Source organism: Ahaetulla prasina, chromosome 2 (assembly GCF_028640845.1).
Source record: "Ahaetulla prasina isolate Xishuangbanna chromosome 2, ASM2864084v1, whole genome shotgun sequence".
Taxonomy (NCBI): domain Eukaryota; kingdom Metazoa; phylum Chordata; class Lepidosauria; order Squamata; family Colubridae; genus Ahaetulla; species Ahaetulla prasina.
In genome coordinates, this window is record NC_080540.1 from 74,417,531 (window position 1) to 74,436,872 (window position 19,342).

The window sequence follows — 19,342 nt, forward strand, 5'->3', positions numbered from 1 at the left end:
TTGGGAGGGCATATCCCTAACATGTACTGGAAAAGAAGAAGAAGAGAAGGAAAAAGAGGGATATTGGATCTTTCTATATACAGAAAGTGTGTTGGTTGGTTGGTTAAATAAATCTGATAATATAAAAATAAAACATGTATTGGAGAGATTATGGAGAAAATTGAAACAATGAACATAATATCATTATATATGTTTTTAGATCAAAAGTGAATCCTTCCTAGAGGATATCAACAACTTGTTGAATTCAGGAGACATACCCAATTTGTATGGCCTAGATGAGCAAGACCAGATTATGACTACCATGAAACCAATTGTTCAGGACCAGGGACTTCAACCCACCAAGGCCAACCTGATGGCTGCATATACAGGAAAAGTGCGCAGTAATATCCATACTGTACTATGTATGAGGTATGAGCTAACCTATGGCTTACAGGAAAAAAGAAACTCTTCATTCTCAGCAACTTTCCTCTCTTTTAATGGTGACTCATATCATAGAAATCTATATAATTACTCCACAGCAACCTTCCCAAGCTGATACCAAAAGCAATTTGTGACTAGTAAAACTTCATCCCTGCAGGGATAATGGGAGATGTCATCCAAAAGGCTTACATAGCCCGAGATTAGGGGATTTTACTCTAAAAATATCTAAAAAGGAAGACAGAGAGTTCTCTTTATTGATTCACATTTGCCCCAGCTACACAAAAAATACTTGAGCCAGTGGTACTTCCATCCTCGTCCTGCCCATTTAATTACACATGTGGTCCTAAGTCTCTATAAGTTTCTCCTACCACTGTTGCAAAGTGAAGACCTGAATTGAAACCTGCATCTTGAAAAGTTCTCTATATGCCATGGTTGCCATTTTTCCTGTTTTGAAAGAATTTGTGAGATATGTTAACATTCTTTTCCACTACAGAGAGTATCATGGCACTTAGAACTTGTTAGAGCCCTTCTTGTTTTGTACCAAGATTGGGTTTTGAAACAACAATTCTATTATTATTTTTACTGCTACTTCAGGACTTTGCTTGGCTTTGCCTTAAGTATTTCCTTGAGCGAGTATTTCTTCTCAGCCACTTCTCCCCCTCACACCACACACCCACTTCAGGCTTTACACATTATTTTGCATCTCTCAGTAGCTAAAACTTAAAATTCAAGGTTTTGCTTTGGATTACTGTAAATTTAAACTTCCTAATTTACTAATCCTGGTCAAATGAAGTGTTGAGAATATGGGTTTGTTTGTTGTTGTTGTTGTTTTGTCCTTGAACCAAGCTCTTGAAGACCAAGCTTTCAAGTCTATAGATACTAGATGGATTAAAGCTTATGAGGCATATTTTAAATTTCTATCCACTGATACCAATTTTCCCAAGTTAAGTAGTATTCCGAATCTTCCTTATTAATGTATGGAATGTATAGAATAAAATAAGATATAAGATGTGTTTAAATATGTCGATTAATCGGAATATGTGGGAATAGATGAACAAAGTTAAGAATTTTGTACTGTCAGAATGATGTTGAATTGTATAATTATTACAGATGTATTTTTGTTATAGATGTATTTTTACTTGTATTTTAGGATTTTAAATGTTAATAAAGGTTTTTTTAAAAAAGCTTATGAGGCATAGCGCTTTCACCTACAATTATAATGGAACCCGCTACCCTTCACTGTGTCTCCAGGACAGCCTTTCCTGCCTATAATTTATTCTGACAGAACAAAACTAACACAAACTGTTCTAACAAGAACTTTTCTTACTCTTTTCTGTTTCTGGACAATTTAGTCCTATTGGGGAGGTTTTCCGAGCACGGCTCAGACAATTCCCATCTCTGGTAAACTGCTGTACCATTGACTGGTTCAACGAATGGCCTGCAGAAGCCTTGGAATCTGTTGCTGCTTCCTTTTTCAAAGATATCTCAGATGCTGAGTTTACTTCTGAAGTTTTAGAAGGCATGGTAAATACCTCTCTTGATACCATTCTGTGAAAGGTGTAGTAAAGTTTAGCAGCTAATTGATCATCAAAAATAATCGTTAGAATTTAGAGCGTTTTCTTTTAATAGTTGGAATGTGCATCATTTTTCATGTTCTGTTTGATATTTGTCTAAAACATGTATTTTTTAAATCATCCCATTTGGTTCGAATACCTACTTTATTAAAAAGTCTTTGAAGTTTCTTAAAATTGTTTTCTACATTGTAGATTCAAATGTGTGTAGAGATTCATCAGAGTGTTGCAGTTAAGTGCAAGGCATATCTGGCAGAATTGGCAAGACATAACTATGTCACTCCCAAAAGCTATTTGGAGCTGCTCGGTATCTTCATCAGTTTGATAGGAACAAAGAAACAGGAGCTCAAAATTGCCAAGAATAGGATGAAGAGTGGATTGGATAAGGTGGGATTCATTAGAAACATTTGCATTGATTTTCTTCTTTTAGAGGAACTTCACATAATGGATTGTTGCAATGATTCCTGTATTGAAAGGTCTTGAAGCAACTTTTGATATTGCTTTAAAATTGCACCCTATGTTTTACCACACCAAAATTATCACCACCTCACCATATTCACCATAACTGCTAACATAATTATGAATTCGGTTTACTTTTAAGGAAAAATTAGACATTTCATGAATATAGATCAGAGATGATAAGAAATATGACACAGTATAATAAAACCATGGAAAAGCCAAACATTGACAATGTAAACAGCCAACTTTAAACTAAAAAATAACTACAACTGACAAGAGTCAACCAAAGTTAAACATCTGTATTTACCATTTACCGGTAGTTCATGGCATAGTTACCTGTATGCTAAAAATTGCACTAATACTTATTCTGACTGAATTGTGATCAAGAATTTTATATCTGAAAGACTTTAATGACAAGCATACTCACATTATTCTGTGCAAACTAGAATCTCTAATCAGGAGATTGCCTTGATTAGAGATTCTACAAGTTACCCATATGCCATCTACTAGGCTGTTTGGTTCATGTAGTGTTCTGACACACTCAGGATACAAGAGAAAATAATTTCTATCCCACTTAAATTCTTTCAAGTATGATCACCACATTCTTCTCTTCATTTGAGATTCACCTTGATGGATTTCATATATAGTTTTCTTTCCCTCCAGCTTTTGCGAACAGCAGATGATGTAGCAAAAATGCAGGAAGAGCTAGAATTAGCTCGCCCCCTGCTGGCAGAGGCTGCCAAAGACACGCTCGTGACCATGGAACAAATACAGGTACTGTATGCTCTGCAATTTACCTTCGGAAGCAATGAATGCAAGATAAACATAATATTATGTGCAAATGCTAAATCTCATTGTTTGTATGTTGAAGAAAGCAGCATTTATATTGCATATCCATGTTGCTTGTTGCTAGGCCCTGGCCTGCACTTAAAATAGGGAAGTATAGGTTGAATGCCATTAAAAGAACCACAAAATCTTGTTTATTGTTGCTTTTATAATACAAGGCAGAAGTGCCATTTGTATTTCCTTGCAGAGGTGACAAAATATCTTGAGTTCCTTTTGCTTTAGTACCAAAATAGTTAGTTCAATATGTAAGTTGCTTCTCAAGTAAGAATGTATTCTTTAAATCATGTTCCTAAAATTTTTCATGCAGTCAAGAATTTGGAATTTACCTTTAGAAATGTTGTAATTCATTTTACTCCATAGCACAAATAGCCTCATTCAGCCGCCTTTCATATCCTTCAAGAAAGGACATTTCAGTTTCTGTGGTCATTCCATCTGTGTTTTCAACTGTCCTTCCGTCTTCAACAGTATCTTTTGTTCAATTTGATGCCCTCCAAGTAACTTGGAATTCAGTTCCTCTAATACTGTGAAGTTCTTTTGCTTTACAATTGCAAGGGTTGAGGAGGGTTTTTTTCAACTCTGAAGGACAGAAATTAGGGAAGTTTGTGCCACACTCTGGCCATTGAGCCACTCCAACTTGCTACAGGCAACTAAATAAATTGATACCACTTTGGTGAGAAAAATAATAGTGTTTTGTGTAGAAGTATGAACCCAATCGGTGCTGGACCTGCCTAAATGTTGTGCCCAAACACAAGGCAAATCGATGGAGAGAAAAAGCACTAGATAACTAATGAGTCTAGTGCTAGTCTGCCTCTATTGTGCATTTCTGGATGGTGCATGAGTGTGAACCAAAGGGACTAGCAGTCTTAGGCAGCCAAATTCAGAAATTGTGGGAGCTTCATTACTGGAAGCTTTCAAGAAGAGACTGGACTGCCATTTGTCAAAATTGGTGTAGGGTCTCCTACTTGGGCAGGGGGTTGGACTAGATGACCTACAAGATCCCTTCCAACTCTGATAATCTGTTAAATAACTACTCTGTATTAACACTCTAGTCTCCTGGCTAATGTATCATCACCATACACTAAATAAATAAGTTTCATTCCCTTAATAATAATTGTATATTGCACAATTTGTAATCCCATTAAGCTTAAAATTTTGGTCACAATTACATCTTCGTCAGTTCTGTTCACTATCAGGGAAAACAACTTTTTATTAAATAGCTGCACTTTAGTTATAGTGGTAAATATATTTAAACTATTTAAACTATATTTAAACTAGCGCTCCATGGCTTAGGACCTGGGTACTTACGGGACCGCCTGCTGTTACCACATGCCTCCCACCGACCCGTACGCTCCCATAGAGAGGGACTTCTCAGGGTGCCGTCCGCCAAACAATGTCGGCTGGCGGCCCCCAGGGGAAGGGCCTTCTCTGTGGGGGCTCCCACACTCTGGAACGAGCTTCCCCCGGGTTTACGTCGCGAACTGAAGACACATCTCTTTATTCGCGCGGGGCTGGCTTAAATTGGATTTTTAATGTGAAATTTTATTAATTTTTAAACGGGGTTTTTAGTTTACGGTAATTTTAATTTCAGGCTAATTTTAAATAAGTTTTTTAAATGGTATTTTAACCTGTATATTTGTATTGTTGGTTTTATCTTGCCTGTACACCGCCCTGAGTCCTTAGGGAGAAGGGCGGTATAAAAATCAAATAAATAAATAAATAAATAATAAATTCTAATCTTCCAGAAAATAAGGACAATAAGGCTAAAGTGGTTAGATTGTTGAATTTGATTTACAACCTTGATTGATAGGAATGTCTTCTTCTCAATAGAAGTGCATAGAATCATGCTTTTAATATTGTCTGGGTTTCTTTTACATGTTCCCTGTGTATCTAAATAAAATAAAATTATTGCTAATAGGTCTTAAAAATCAACTGAACCCTTAAGGCAAATTTACAAGGAATTTAAGTGCTTCTACATTTGTCTTAGGGATAGTTATTAGTGCACAGCAATAAAATATTGTAACAGCATATCAGGATTTGAAAATCTTTAGCTTTTCTAGTTCTTAGATTCTCATCATGTCTAGCCATCCAGAGATGATACAGTTTGGAGTCCATCAACCATAGTATGATACAGATTCCAAACATTTTACAAAATACACAATGAAAAAGTATCTACAATGACTATAATGTTATAGATAACCAACTAAGTTATATTCTCCAATGAAAATTTGAGGTGAAAGAGAGATTGTACACTTTTGCGTTATTGCAGGTAGACACGGCTGTAGCAGAAGAGACAAGAAATGCGGTACAAGCAGAAGAAATGAAAGCTAAAGTGAAAGCTCAAACTGCTCAGGCTATTGCTGATGATGCACAGAAAGACCTAGCAGAAGCCCTCCCTGCTCTGGATGCTGCCTCAAGCTTGAGGAATCTCAACAAAAATGATGTTACGGAGGTAATAAAGAGGATAGATTTTAGCACAAATTTGGTACAGCCTTTTTGGGGTATCTCACTCCCTGCATGATACGGTGGGTTATCTCATTTGGTACATGTACCTCTAATATGATGGCATTATGGTACCCAGATAGGTATAAAGAAGGTCTTTGAAACTCCTCCACTATTTGTACTTCCTGAAGCATATAAATTAGGCCATATGCCCATGATGGCGAACCTATGGCATGCGTGCCAGAGGTGGCACACAGAGCCCTCTCTGTGGGCATGCATGCTGTTGCCAGCTGCTCTCTTCTGGGTTCCAGCACTCTGGCACATGCTCCAGTTTCGGCACTCAGTACCGAAAAGGTAAGCCATCACTGCTATATGCCATCCAGTCCCCTTACGACTTTTCACTGTCATACCACAGCAGTTTCAAGTTTTAAAGGAGCTACATGATCAAGATATGGTTTCCATCTTCTCTGGATGTGGTGCTGATCCACAAGCTGTTTCCTTCCCAGGCTTTTGAATGTAAGTGACCGAGGAACTGGAGATAGCAGCCAAGATAAATCAGTCATTCCTCTCCTGAATAAAGCTAGATTTTGTATCAATTTTGAGTCAGTCTGGTATAGTCATTGGATTAGGTGTGATTTTTGAGCCAGTCAGCCTTTCAGCCCAATCTTACCGTATGCCTCCCACCGACCAGTACGTTCTCACAGAGAGGGACTTCTCAGGGTGCCGTCCGCCAAGCAATGTCGGCTGGCGGCCCCCAGGGGAAGGTCCTTCTCTGTGGGGGCTCCCACACTCTGGAACGAGCTTCCCCCGGGTTTACGCCAAATACCTGACCTTCGGACCTTCCGCCGCGAACTGAAGACACACCTTTTCATTCGCGCGGGGCTGGCTTAAATTTTTTAATTTTTATAAATTTTAAATTTAATTGATTTTAAATTTGTTATTTATTTTAAATGGGGTTTAGTTTTATAAATTTTTAAAATGCTAGGCTAATTATAATAAGTTTCTTAATTTCTATTTTAAATTGTACATTGTATTGTTATTTTTTACTGCTGCCTGTACACCGCCCTGAGTCCTTCAGGAGAAGGGCGGTATAAAAATAAATAAATAAATAAATAATAAATTCTAATCTTCCAGAAAATAAGGACAATAAGGCTAAAGTGGTTAGATTGTTGAATTTGATTTACAACCTTGATTGATAGGAATGTCTTCTTCTCAATAAAAGTGCATAGAATCATGCTTTTAATATTGTCTGGGTTTCTTTTACATGTTCCCTGTGTATCTAAATAAAATAAAATTATTGCTAATAGGTCTTAAAAATCAACTGAACCCTTAAGGCAAATTTACAAGGAATTTAAGTGCTTCTACATTTGTCTTAGGGATAGTTATTAGTGCACAGCAATAAAATATTGTAACAGCATATCAGGATTTAAAAATCTTTAGCTTTTCTAGTTCTTAGATTCTCATCATGTCTAGCCATCCAGAGATGATACAGTTTGGAGTCCATCAACCATAGTATGATACAGATTCCAAACATTTTACAAAATACACAATGAAAAAGTATCTACAATGACTATAATGTTATAGATAACCAACTAAGTTATATTCTCCAATGAAAATTTGAGGTGAAAGAGAGATTGTACACTTTTGCGTTATTGCAGGTAGACACGGCTGTAGCAGAAGAGACAAGAAATGCGGTACAAGCAGAAGAAATGAAAGCTAAAGTGAAAGCTCAAACTGCTCAGGCTATTGCTGATGATGCACAGAAAGACCTAGCAGAAGCCCTCCCTGCTCTGGATGCTGCCCTCGCAAGCTTGAGGAATCTCAACAAAAATGATGTTACGGAGGTAATAAAGAGGATAGATTTTAGCACAAATTTGGTACAGCCTTTTTGGGGTATCTCACTCCCTGCATGATACGGTGGGTTATCTCATTTGGTACATGTACCTCTAATATGATGGCATTATGGTACCCAGATAGGTATAAAGAAGGTCTTTGAAACTCCTCCACTATTTGTACTTCCTGAAGCATATAAATTAGGCCATATGCCCATGATGGCGAACCTATGGCATGCGTGCCAGAGGTGGCACACAGAGCCCTCTCTGTGGGCATGCATGCTGTTGCCAGCTGCTCTCTTCCGGGTTCCAGCACTCTGGCACATGCTCCAGTTTCGGCACTCAGTACCGAAAAGGTAAGCCATCACTGCTATATTCCATCCAGTCCCCTTACGACTTTTCACTGTCATACCACAGCAGTTTCAAGTTTTAAAGGAGCTACATGATCAAGATATGCTTTCCATCTTCTCTGGATGTGGTGCTGATCCACAAGCTGTTTCCTTCCCAGGCTTTTGAATGTAAGTGACCGAGGAACTGGAGATAGCAGCCAAGATAAATCAGTCATTCCTCTCCTGAATAAAGCTAGATTTTGTATCAATTTTGAGTCAGTCTGGTATAGTCATTGGATTAGGTGTGATTTTTGAGCCAGTCAGCCTTTCAGCCCAATCTTACCGTATGCCTCCCACCGACCAGTACGTTCTCACAGAGAGGGACTTCTCAGGGTGCCGTCCGCCAAGCAATGTCGGCTGGCGGCCCCCAGGGGAAGGTCCTTCTCTGTGGGGGCTCCCACACTCTGGAACGAGCTTCCCCCGGGTTTACGCCAAACACCTGACCTTCGGACCTTCCGCCGCGAACTGAAAACACACCTTTTCATTCGCGCGGGGCTGGCTTAAATTTTTTAATTTTTATAAATTTTAAATTTAATTGATTTTAAATTTGTTATTTATTTTAAATGGGGTTTAGTTTTATAAATTTTTAAAATGCTAGGCTAATTATAATAAGTTTCTTAATTTCTATTTTAAATTGTACATTGTATTGTTATTTTTTACTGCTGCCTGTACACCGCCCTGAGTCCTTCAGGAGAAGGGCGGTATAAAAATCAAATAAATAAATAAATAAATCTACTTTACAAGACTGTTGTTGGAAAAACATTGTTTTTGTGCTGGGATTAGCACAATAAATCCATACTAAGTATACCTGCTAAATACTATTTTAATCCAAGATTAAATGTTTATTCACTGCTTGAATCATGTATCCCATGCCATAACAAGTAGGAATTAGATTAAAAATGCTCTTCAGTAGATTTTTCTATGGGGCAATTGGAGCTTTGGCGGAATTTTGGTTCATTATCATATTTTTTAGTCACAATCTATTTATGGGATTATAGTTTTGTTTAGTATCACCCACATAGAGTCAAGTTGATAATTACATTCAAGACTAGCTCACTTATCAATTTTCTCTATTCATTTTCACGAACCAGCACTTTGTAAGGGCACTTAAGCAGGCATCAGCTGATGGTTGGTGCATGATGGGAGGCAGAACTGAAGCAGCAGGTTAGCTAAATCTGGGGAGGCTATGGTGGACTACGTATGAAGTTTCACAGACCATGGTTTGAAAATTATCACTCAGATTTTCTATTTCCCCAGTATTAACTATGCTCAGTGGGAATTGTAGGTGCTATAGTGTAATCCTTTCAGAGGGCACTAGATTGAGAAAGGTTTATTTAAAATGACTGTAACATCCTAATGTTTAGAGAATATTTGCAAAATAGCTTATGCAATTATTTCACCATCAAGTCTCTTTTAAGATTACTGGATAGCTCACTCACTGAAAATAAAATGTCTGAAGAAACATTTATATGACCAAATCACAACCAGATTATGTAATCTCGGCATGGGTACAGCTTTGTCAGCATACTGCTTTGTTTAAACTATGAAAATTAACAAATAATTAAGGCATAATTTTTTATATAATTTCAGTAGGCCCTTTCCAACACAAGTAATATATGCAGAGATTTATTTAATAAGAGGACTGAATTTAAAAAGGCAACAACATAAAGGAGCGAAATAATTGAATTTGGCCTTCTTGGGAGCTAAGAAAACACACTAGTCTTTGAATTAATTGGCAACTTTTTGAAGTAAAAAATTGAAATGGAAAATATATCAAAGGAGAGATAGAGTATAAGTTGATAATACCAATTCTTACAAGTATCTTTATTTCAGTTCTTTAAAATATTCATAGTTTTATGTACCCCATCTCAATTTCTGCACAACAAATTCAGAAGAAACTCCCTCCCCCCGCTATGTATATATTCTACTCTTCTATACTGTAGCATTGTAAGAATCCAAAAAAGAAGAACATTATACATGGAATTCTTATACTGTACAATATTTCCCAGGTGATTTATGGTAATAGATACATTTTGTCAAATCAACTCTCAGAAAAAGGCCTCCAACTTAATAGACATTAATGTATTCTTCAGAGAAGAGATGGTAAGAAGATGAAACTTTAACCTACTAACAATGCCAGAATGCTTCTCTCGGAAGCTTTCCATTCAGTTGAGACGGAATTTATATGAGAGCCCCTTCGAGCAAGATTTTCTTCTTTTCTTGTCCGCTGATGGCTCCATTATGCTCACGAAGATACCTGTGTCTGCTTTTCAACTTTTTCTACCGTCTTCTTCAGAAGGTCTGGGTTACTGAAGAAGTAAATGTAGAGGTTGCGCTCCGTCTTCTGCAAGTGGCTCTGCAGAGCTTTGCGTTTGGCCTTTAGGTCAGTTTGGGTATCCATTAGAATTTGATAGATTTTAGTCTGTGTGATGTTAAGTTGCTCCAGAGGTTCTGACAATTCCTGCAAAGAAGAGTGGTCAGAACAAGTGTGCAAAAAACAGCATGTGATTTGTTAAATTCACAGGGAAGGGGGCTTGCTGTCCAAATTTCATTTAGCATCTCAAAGGGAGAAAAGTTAATTATGGTAGGATAGATTGATTGTTTTCTTGGGTATTCTAGGATGTCTGTAAATAGAGAGCAATTGTTGTGGCCTGTCAGACACTGGCCCCTCCAGCAGCCAAATCAGGTGAGGAGGCGGCATGGGAGTCAGGGCCAGCATCAAGGAAATCTGAGACCTCCGAGGGGGAAGAGGGAATGGAGCTGTCAGAGATAGAGGCAGAGCCTGGACCATCCATCAGCCCTCAGATGGAGAGTCAACAGCCCCCAGGTCTGGAGGTGGCTGATGAGGAAGAGGAAAAACAACTGGGTCTAGTGCCTGACACGTGGATGCGCAGAAGGCAAAGGAGGAGAGAGCAATGGAAATCTATGGGCTGATCCTTGGGACAGATCAGGGAGACTGGGGTTAGGGAGACAGAGCTGGAAATCAGGTAAGATGGCAAGAGGAGCCCTGTCTTGCACCACATGGCCCAAAATAATAAGAACGCCCCGAAAATAAGGCCAAGCGCTTATTTCGGGGTTCAAAAAATATAAGAGGGTCTTATTTTGAGGGAACCACGGTACAGAGGGTTTGTCATGTTTGGGATCTGGGTCAGAACAGCAATAATGTACTAGAAGAACAGAACTTAATATATAAAGGACAAAGACCATTGCATACCTGAGCATGAAGCATTAACTGATTGGAGTCGCCATACATCAAACAGTATAGTGCCTTTTTCTGAGACTCCAGTTTAAGAAACTGAGGAAATGGAGTGGCTAACTGTACTTGAAGCATTTTGAGTTCCTGGCACAATCTTGAACCCCTGCTTGCCAAAGTCTCATACGAACGAAAAAGTTGTTTCTCTGGATGATGTTTGTCCAGCATCTCCCACAATCTGAGAAAGAAAAGTGCCCTCAAAATTAAATGATTTAGGATTTTAATTCAAAGAATATTTAATGTAAAGAGTAGGGAGATAATTATATATTATTATAACCATATGTGCTAAATAGAGTTGCTACCAAATCTTAAGTCCATTTATTCCTGTTTTAAGATTGTGAAAGAATTCAGATTCTCTCAACAGTCTTCCAATTAAAACTTAAGACAATTCCAGTATTTTTCTGAAATACAAAGAGTTGGTTTACTGATCTGACTATCCTAGATATTCTATTCTGTAGAAACTCTTCCTTTTCTCCTATTCTGCTTCAATATTCCCTTTCTTCCCATTAAATTCTGTTCCATAAAAGGAATGAAATTGTTGTCTAGGATGGTGTTTGTTTCAGATTTAGTCAAATATTATTTAATTTTCCAAAACAATCCAAACCAAACAAACCTTTCTTCGTTTCTAGTAACTATTAGGCACTTGTAATTCAATAAAGTTCCACTGCTATTCTGCCACCATTCTTTACCGTAAGGTAGTGAGATCACTCTGATCTATCAAAATCCGTGGACATTGCTTAATGGAAAATCTTGAATCCTCGAAGCAGGATTGCCATTCTTCTGACTTAGACTGAGATTCTTTCAGGACAGTCATCAGTCCCTCCATCTTAGTTCCAGTCCTTTGCAGATTCTTTGTCTTCAACATCAGCAAGAGTCTCATCACCTCAAAGCGGCTGAGCTGGCCCAATAGCTGGTCAATAGCTTCCTCTTGTACACCTTCAAGATACTCAAGTTCCATGTCTTCCGAGTGTAATTCTCCATTTATTATTGGCAAACGAAAAAGACGAGCAATGCCTTGAAGCAAGGGCATAAGCAATTGGGTGTTTCTGTCTACCTCATTTTGGAGAATGCATAATTGTTCCTGGCATCTAGTCACACGAAAACTTAACTCACTCTTCGCTTCCTTCATCTGCAAAACAGCAAAGTATTAAATTTTTTACAGGCAGGTTTACTGGCTTCACATTTTTCTATCAGTTTTACTGCCAAGTACAAATATATATTCTGATACCCTCAAAAAAATTACACAAACAATAACATTTATGGTTTGCAAAGACAGTTTGGGAATCTACTAAAAAAAGACTCATGGGAATTACAGCAAGATGCTCCCTGTGCATCTCAAATTTCTGACCTTAAAACAATTTATTTGTAAATGGAAAATTGCCAAAAACGTGCAACATAGACTCAATTGACTTAAGAAAAAGAAACATTTAAAGATGCAGAAGGAAATTGAAATGAAACATCAGGAGGTTTAGATCTTTTTTCTAACAGTTGGAGGTTGCTGCAAAGAATAATGAAAATTCAGCTAGCGTGCACAGCATATGTCAGGAAAACTACAGCAAAATTTAAGAGATCATCTGAGAAGCTAACAAAAAATGTTAAGGAGGTTAGTGGCGAAAGGAAGGAATAATCTCCTGAAGAATGTGTAAAAAAAATCATTAAAAAGTAGATAATAACAGATTTAGAAGTATTTTGAGTATATTGTGAATAATATTAGAGCCAACAATATTTTTTTTAAAAAAAATTAAACCAGAAAGGTTGCTAGGTAGAAATTGATTGAAGGAATATTACAGGATAATAAGGTGATTGCAGAGAAGGTTTTGGCTTAGAAAAATAGGCAGGTGAGAAAAGTATATAAAATGGACCGTGATTTTAAGAAAGTAGGTTGAAAGTAAGTCTTCTTGCTTTTTTCAACATAGGTAATATAGATTCAGGACTGATAAAATCTTTTTAATAAACTGGCATTTGTGTCAAAATATGTAGCAATAGCCACTAGTTGGTACAACTTTAAAATAATTACATAAATTCATGCACAATAAAGTAGTTGATGGCCAGTAACAATAATGGTAAAGCATACCAAATAAAGCTTGATTATTAATAGCAGCTGCTAGAGTGGCAGGGCAAAACACTACTGGACTTTTGTCTTGCTGTGGGCTTTTTATAGGCATCTGTATGGCCATTACAGAAATGAAAAGTTAGAACAGATCGACTCTGGATCTGCTCTCTATGTTAAGTAGAGTAAGTGACCAAATAGGATCAATACCCAAAAAGGGAAGGAAAGGGCTGTTTACTAAAATCTGAAGGCTTAACCTACCTTGTTCTCCTTAGTGACTTTAAAAACTTTTTCTGCCCATTGCAAGGCGGATGAAATTCCTTTAATTCTTGCAATGGTCATGACTGTATTTGTTTTGCTCCACATGTATGTTAACTCCATGTGTCCCAGTTCTTCCCTATAACCTTCCATGTTTTTAAGGTGCTTTCTTTGGCCAATTTCTGTCTGTGTCTTCAGCCCTTTTTGAGAGAAATCCTGAACAGGTAGGCCTTCAGTCTTCAAATAATCTGCTTTCAGTTGATCTGATTTTTGTAGCAAGTCTATCTGTTTAAATTCTGGCTTATTCTTGCTGGGCAGATGCTCTTGATCAAGAATTTGGTCCTTCAAAGCTTCCAGGGTTGTTTTGTGATTATCAGGATTCTCAACACAAACTAAGCTCTTGTCGTCTAGTTGCAGTTGTTGAGCTGTAGATTCTGAAATTCGCTGTTCTGTAATATCTCTTTGCCCCTTTTTTTCCAAAGTTGTTTGATCAATCTCCATATCACTGCTAATACTTGTCACAACATTTGGAAACAATCTCAAAAAAGCTTTTGTGAAATTTTCTTCTGTTTCCAGATAATGCCCTAGATCTCTTGACAAAGTTAGTTGCTCATACTCAGGATCCTCATGCCAGTGTACTAACTTTTCTGTTATCTGATAAACTTCACTGATGATGTTGTTGCTTTGAAAATTCTCTAGTTCAAGCTTTAGGTGCATCTTCTTTAGTTCTCTGTTTAATCTTTCTTTTTCATCTGCTAAACGACAGCGCTTTTGCTTTAAACTGGCTACACAAATCTGAAGCTTGTTGTATCGCATTTTTTTACATGCACACTGCTTCTTCAGCATCTGCATCTCTTGTTCAAGTAACTCAATGGGTGGGGCTTCATTTTCTTGTAGCTCACTGTTGAGCTGAAAAAACTGGTTACAGGTGCTCAACACTTCCTCCAATGCTTCACCTTCTAAGATGGGCTTCCCAGAAGTTACCAGTTTCTCATAGTCCTCTAGTTCTGTAGTAGTCAGCACATTCTCTTCTCCCACTGTGTTGCAGAACCATTCCAGAAAGTGTTCTGTCTCGGGACAGTCAAAGAGCCAGTCAAAGTCCTTTGCATCAAGAGTAGTTGCCTTGGGGTAGATAGTTTTCAAGACCTCTACAAACTCTGTTCCTCTGTCAATGTCCTCCTCCAAGAAAGCTCTGGAGCGTCTCCGTGTGAACATTTTTGGATTGTTCCTCTAACCCTGAGAGAAATATTCAAAGTTTGTTTCATTTGATGAAGAGTATGTGTTACATGTACAATATAGCTGAGCAGTTATAGCACTTATCACCTCTAAGTACTGTAGAAATCTATCCAGAAAATACCAAAATACTAGGATTTTTGATTGCATTTATATAAACAATACATTAGTCTTTGAAAATATGGACAATGTTCTCATTCATCTTAGAAAACAAAGATTGGCTAAATAAGGTTACCAGTGGCCAGGATCAAACTCCAGAGTCTTATGCAAATGTTTTTTCTATCCTGACCTTAGCCTAAAGATTGGAGGAGGAATGTTTAGAAAATAGAGCTCTTACAAGCGGAATAGAAAATGAGGCTTCTTTGCATGTTAATTCTAATAAAAACTCAGATATCATGATATAAAACAATCGTCCATAATATTTTCCAATTACAGCCTTCTTCCTACACCAAGTAGGCATGATAATAACAAAAATACAGATAGCAGATTGCTATCCCTTTTTAAATCTCACCTCTACAATCACAGAATTTAGGTTATTACTTTCTTTTTACAATACAAATTGCAGTTCTTAGGCACGTTGTATAAAATTGCAGAGCACCATCACTACTGGTTAATCAATCAGAAAAACGGGTTCACATATTTCTTTTCTGTAGGCTTGCTTCTGCTAATATAACTCTACTGATTAAGATAAAGCTTTTACCTGACATATAGTGATGTTGTGTCTGGTTTGTTTTGTTTTGTTTTTTACTCTGCCAAATTGTCCTTGCTTATGTTAGCTATAAAGGTCATCTGAAAAAATGGCAACCAAGTTTCAGTCCACTATCTTATTCCTCTATCAAGGCTGAAGTCTATTTAATTTTTTTCTTACATTTTACTTCACTTAGGGTAAACGGATACCATAAGTACAAGGCTTCCACTCTTGGGCATAGGAGACACTTTCTACAGATGAACCCTATCATGCTGAAAATTTCCTCTCCCACATGCCTCTTAAAGATACAGGAATTCTATACACTTTGGAGCTCAGTCCCACTGATTCCAGTTACAACATCCCTAATATTCTACATTGATAAACTATCTCCTTCTCTCTCCTGTTGGAACACAATTCAGTTTTAATGTGTTTAGGGCTTAATGCTGCAATGCTTAAGTCACTAGGTAGAATGTACCATTGCATTCAAAATATACTCAGAATTATATTCCCTGTGTTTTTTATACAAACACACATTGCTTAGTAACCACTGACAAATGCTGGACACATCTTTGTACTGTATTATCATTTAGATAGTTTTATCTAGGTGAGTCTGTGCTTATACTTACACCTTTATTTGAACATTAATCTTACTGAACATACCATAGCAAGGCCTTAAAAAAAAGACACAAATTGACCTTGTATGACTGATACATATGTGCACCTTTACGGGTAACTTAAATTAACAATTTCAATCACAAATCTTCTTTTCTCATGCAGTATAAGTCTAACGTTGGTTACCTGCAAATATAAAACCAGCATATCAAAGAAAAACATTTTGTCCCTTTAAATTGTTTTTAGAACAACAAGTTTTCTTGTGAGACAATTGTAGTCCTGAAATTTTAATTTCATTTTTTTGAATTATAGGAGGGAAACCTCTGCATCAAACTTAAGCAAGCAGCATCTCAGTCTGATTATAAAAGGACCACAGGTGTATTATGGGGCAGAAAGATTACTTTTATTATACTAATTGGTCTCACCCCAAAAAAAGAGTTAGTGAACTAATCTAAAACCTTTTGGTTAATAAGTCTTAGAAAGGATCAGCCTTCTTGATAGGGATGTGGCCTTCCAAATGGTTTTGAACTTCAGCTCCCAAACCCCCTCGCTAGTGGCCATGATGCCAGCGTCAACAGCTGAGTTTGATTCAACATTTGAAGTCCCCCAGTTCTTCTCCTTACAATGAAGAAAGCCTCATCTTGCACATTCCATCTTTTCAGTTATAAACAGTTTGTTATTTTTAAGCAGTGATTAGACCGATTATTTCCCTGTGTTGAATTTTCTGTTTAAAATCCCCCATATTTATCTGTGAAGGCCAAATATTCAGAAATCAAATTATATCTTTTAAATAGAGGACAAATAAGTACCTTGGAGAAATATAAAGTGGCAGACTTCATATGTATTTTATGAACATAAATCCTAAAGAAAATAAATGCCATTTAATTCTAATAAAATTGTCTTTTGCGTAATTGCTTACCCAAGGTAAAATTTCATATACTGCCGCATTTTATATCTTCTGTTGAGCTTATTTGATCTTTATTTCTGAGGCTTTTTAAAAACAAAAACTATATAACATTGTATAAAGTCACTGCATTATTAGGCTTGAGTTCGTCTCCCTGTCACCATCCACCTGTACTTTACTTCTGTAGCTTTCTTCTTTGCAAGGCAAGGTCACTCAGGACCCAGAAACTTCATGCAGTTCCCTATTCATCGTTTGTAGTCCAGTAGTCCTGTATGGCTAGGGCCCAAATTATTTACTTTTTATTCTTTATTTGGAACTAAGTTTAGGGAGGAGAGCATAATGTAAAGAAGAAAAATACATGAGAGGCCGAGAAGCCTTGCAAAGGCTTAAGATACCCTTTTTTCCTGATAAGCAGCAATGTTTGTTTTTTGTTAGTTTATTTGTTTTTGGAGAAATTAAACTTTCTCCAACAAACAGAAAATTGAAAACAAAAGATGTCTTCATTAGTCATGATCCCCGAATTCTTCAGAATTGTAGACAATGTCTGTTTTCCTTTGTTCCATTCAGGCATGCAGTTGTTTGGCCAATTATTGTTCATTTTTCCTATTCACAAATTCTATCCACTGTTCTTGAAATTTTTCCCTCTTGGCTTCTGCCTTTTATTTTCCACTAAAATTGCTTTGCTGAAATAATGAACTTTTTCTCCCCTGCCAAAATTGGTGATTATACAGTCTTCATTTTTCTCCATTTTGGTGCCTATCTTTAATAATCATTGTTATCTGCTTTAATCCATTTTCATGTTTCAGTCTTCCTAACTAGCTTTAACTTCTCTTGTTCACAGTTCTTTCCAAATGCATCAGGACTATAGCTTCCAGCCAGAAAAACTAATATCCATGCTGGCTGAAGGCATTAGACTAGGGAAAGCTACCTAAAGAAACCTTTTTCTGCTTTTTCTTCTGTGTTTGAATCCCTCTAAAGTTCTATTCTTTTTTTTTATATTTCTTTTGTCACAACAGTATACACAAACAATTGTCATAGATAAAACAACATATTTTGAAGAAAATATACATATATGTATAAAAATATGCATCAACTATATCAATTTGATATGATGAAGGGAACAATAGGACAGGAACGGTAGGCACTTTTGTGCTCTTATGCACGCCCCTTATAGCCCTCTTAGAAATGGGGTGAGGTCAATAGTAGACAGTTTTTGGTTGAAGTTTTTGGGATTTTGAGTAGAGACTATGGAGTCAGGTAATGAGTTCCAAGCATTACAATTCTGTTACAGAAGTCATATTTTCTGCAATCAAGTTTGAAGCGGTTGACATTTAGCTTGAATCTATTTTTTGCTCTTTTAATATTGCGATTGAAGCTGAAGTAGTCTTTTATAGGAAGGATATTGCAATAGATGATTTTGTATGTTAAACACAGGTCATGTTGAAGTCGACGGAGTTGTAAGTTTTCTAATCCCAGGATTTCAAGTCTGTTGGTATAAGGTATTTTGTTGTTTTGTATCCTTGACCATTTTCTCCCTTTACCCATTGTAGAGAAAGGACAGTTTCAACAAAGATGTTCAAATGTTCAACTATGAGTTATACCAGTTCTAGGCAATATAGCTAAGAGTGTGGAAATGTGTAATCCATCAATACTCAAGAGAGAATGTATTGTCCATTGTTCTTTTAGACTAGAGCAAAGACACTGAATTAGGCCTGTCTAGCTAAAAATTGTTCATCTAATCTCACATTTGCAAATGCCTTTCTGATATTTGCATTCAGATGCTTTATTGTGATTCAAACTTTGTATATCCAAGGCAGAATTTATCATCATCTCTCCCTCAAGTTAACCACCGAGAAAGCTTTTTTCCAACATTTTTTCTCTCAACATGCCTCTAGATCATATCATATATCACTCATCAATTTATATAATCTACAACAATGCATCTCTTCTAAGAATCTGTTTGCACCATTTGCAATGACCTCAGACATCTGCATGGTTTCTAACCTCTCAGTTTATTATTTTTTTTCCTTTCCTGGATGTCTTAGTCTACACGAAATCCAATGGCTCCCTTGGACACACCATCTACCAGAAGAAAACACACACAAACTGCTATCTGCACGCACTCTCACACCACCACCCAGCACAGATCAACTCCGTAGCCAAGACACTCATCTCCAGAACAAAACGCTTAGCTGACGAACAACACCTAAAAACCGAACTACACACTCTCACTAACGTACTGACATCCAATGGATTCCAAAAAAATAAGATTACCAAACTAATTCATAAAGAAACCCCCACTAAAATCCAAGACAGAGAACAAGAAAACGGCAAAGCCTTCCTCCCATATATAAAAGGCACCACAGACAGAATCAGCAAGATTCTCCA

General features: G+C 37.1%; 2 protein-coding genes across 5 annotated transcripts in view; one reads left to right on the forward strand and one right to left on the reverse strand.

The window, feature by feature from the left end:
* DNAH1 (dynein axonemal heavy chain 1) overlaps positions 1-19,342 on the forward strand; it is a 215,173-nt gene that overhangs the window by 166,105 nt on the left and 29,726 nt on the right. The window contains exons 51-55 of the mRNA XM_058167174.1: positions 200-408; positions 1,773-1,944; positions 2,187-2,378; positions 3,114-3,224; positions 7,394-7,579. Of these exons, the coding sequence (XP_058023157.1) occupies positions 200-408; positions 1,773-1,944; positions 2,187-2,378; positions 3,114-3,224; positions 7,394-7,579 (870 nt within the window). The remainder of the gene's footprint in view (positions 1-199; positions 409-1,772; positions 1,945-2,186; positions 2,379-3,113; positions 3,225-7,393; positions 7,580-19,342) is intronic.
* Positions 9,785-19,342, reverse strand: part of LOC131190140 (HAUS augmin-like complex subunit 3) — a 39,354-nt gene continuing 29,796 nt past the window's right edge. For 2 of the 4 annotated variants that reach the window (XM_058167169.1, XM_058167170.1), the window contains 4 exons: positions 13,521-14,753; positions 11,899-12,338; positions 11,171-11,387; positions 9,785-10,417 (listed from right to left, as the gene is read on the reverse strand). In XM_058167169.1, coding sequence (XP_058023152.1) covers positions 10,202-10,417; positions 11,171-11,387; positions 11,899-12,338; positions 13,521-14,732 — 2,085 coding nt within the window. In that variant the 5' untranslated portion in view covers positions 14,733-14,753 and the 3' untranslated portion in view covers positions 9,785-10,201. The remainder of the gene's footprint in view (positions 10,418-11,170; positions 11,388-11,898; positions 12,339-13,520; positions 14,754-19,342) is intronic. The other 2 variants (XM_058167173.1, XM_058167172.1) reach the window with 1 other exon arrangement.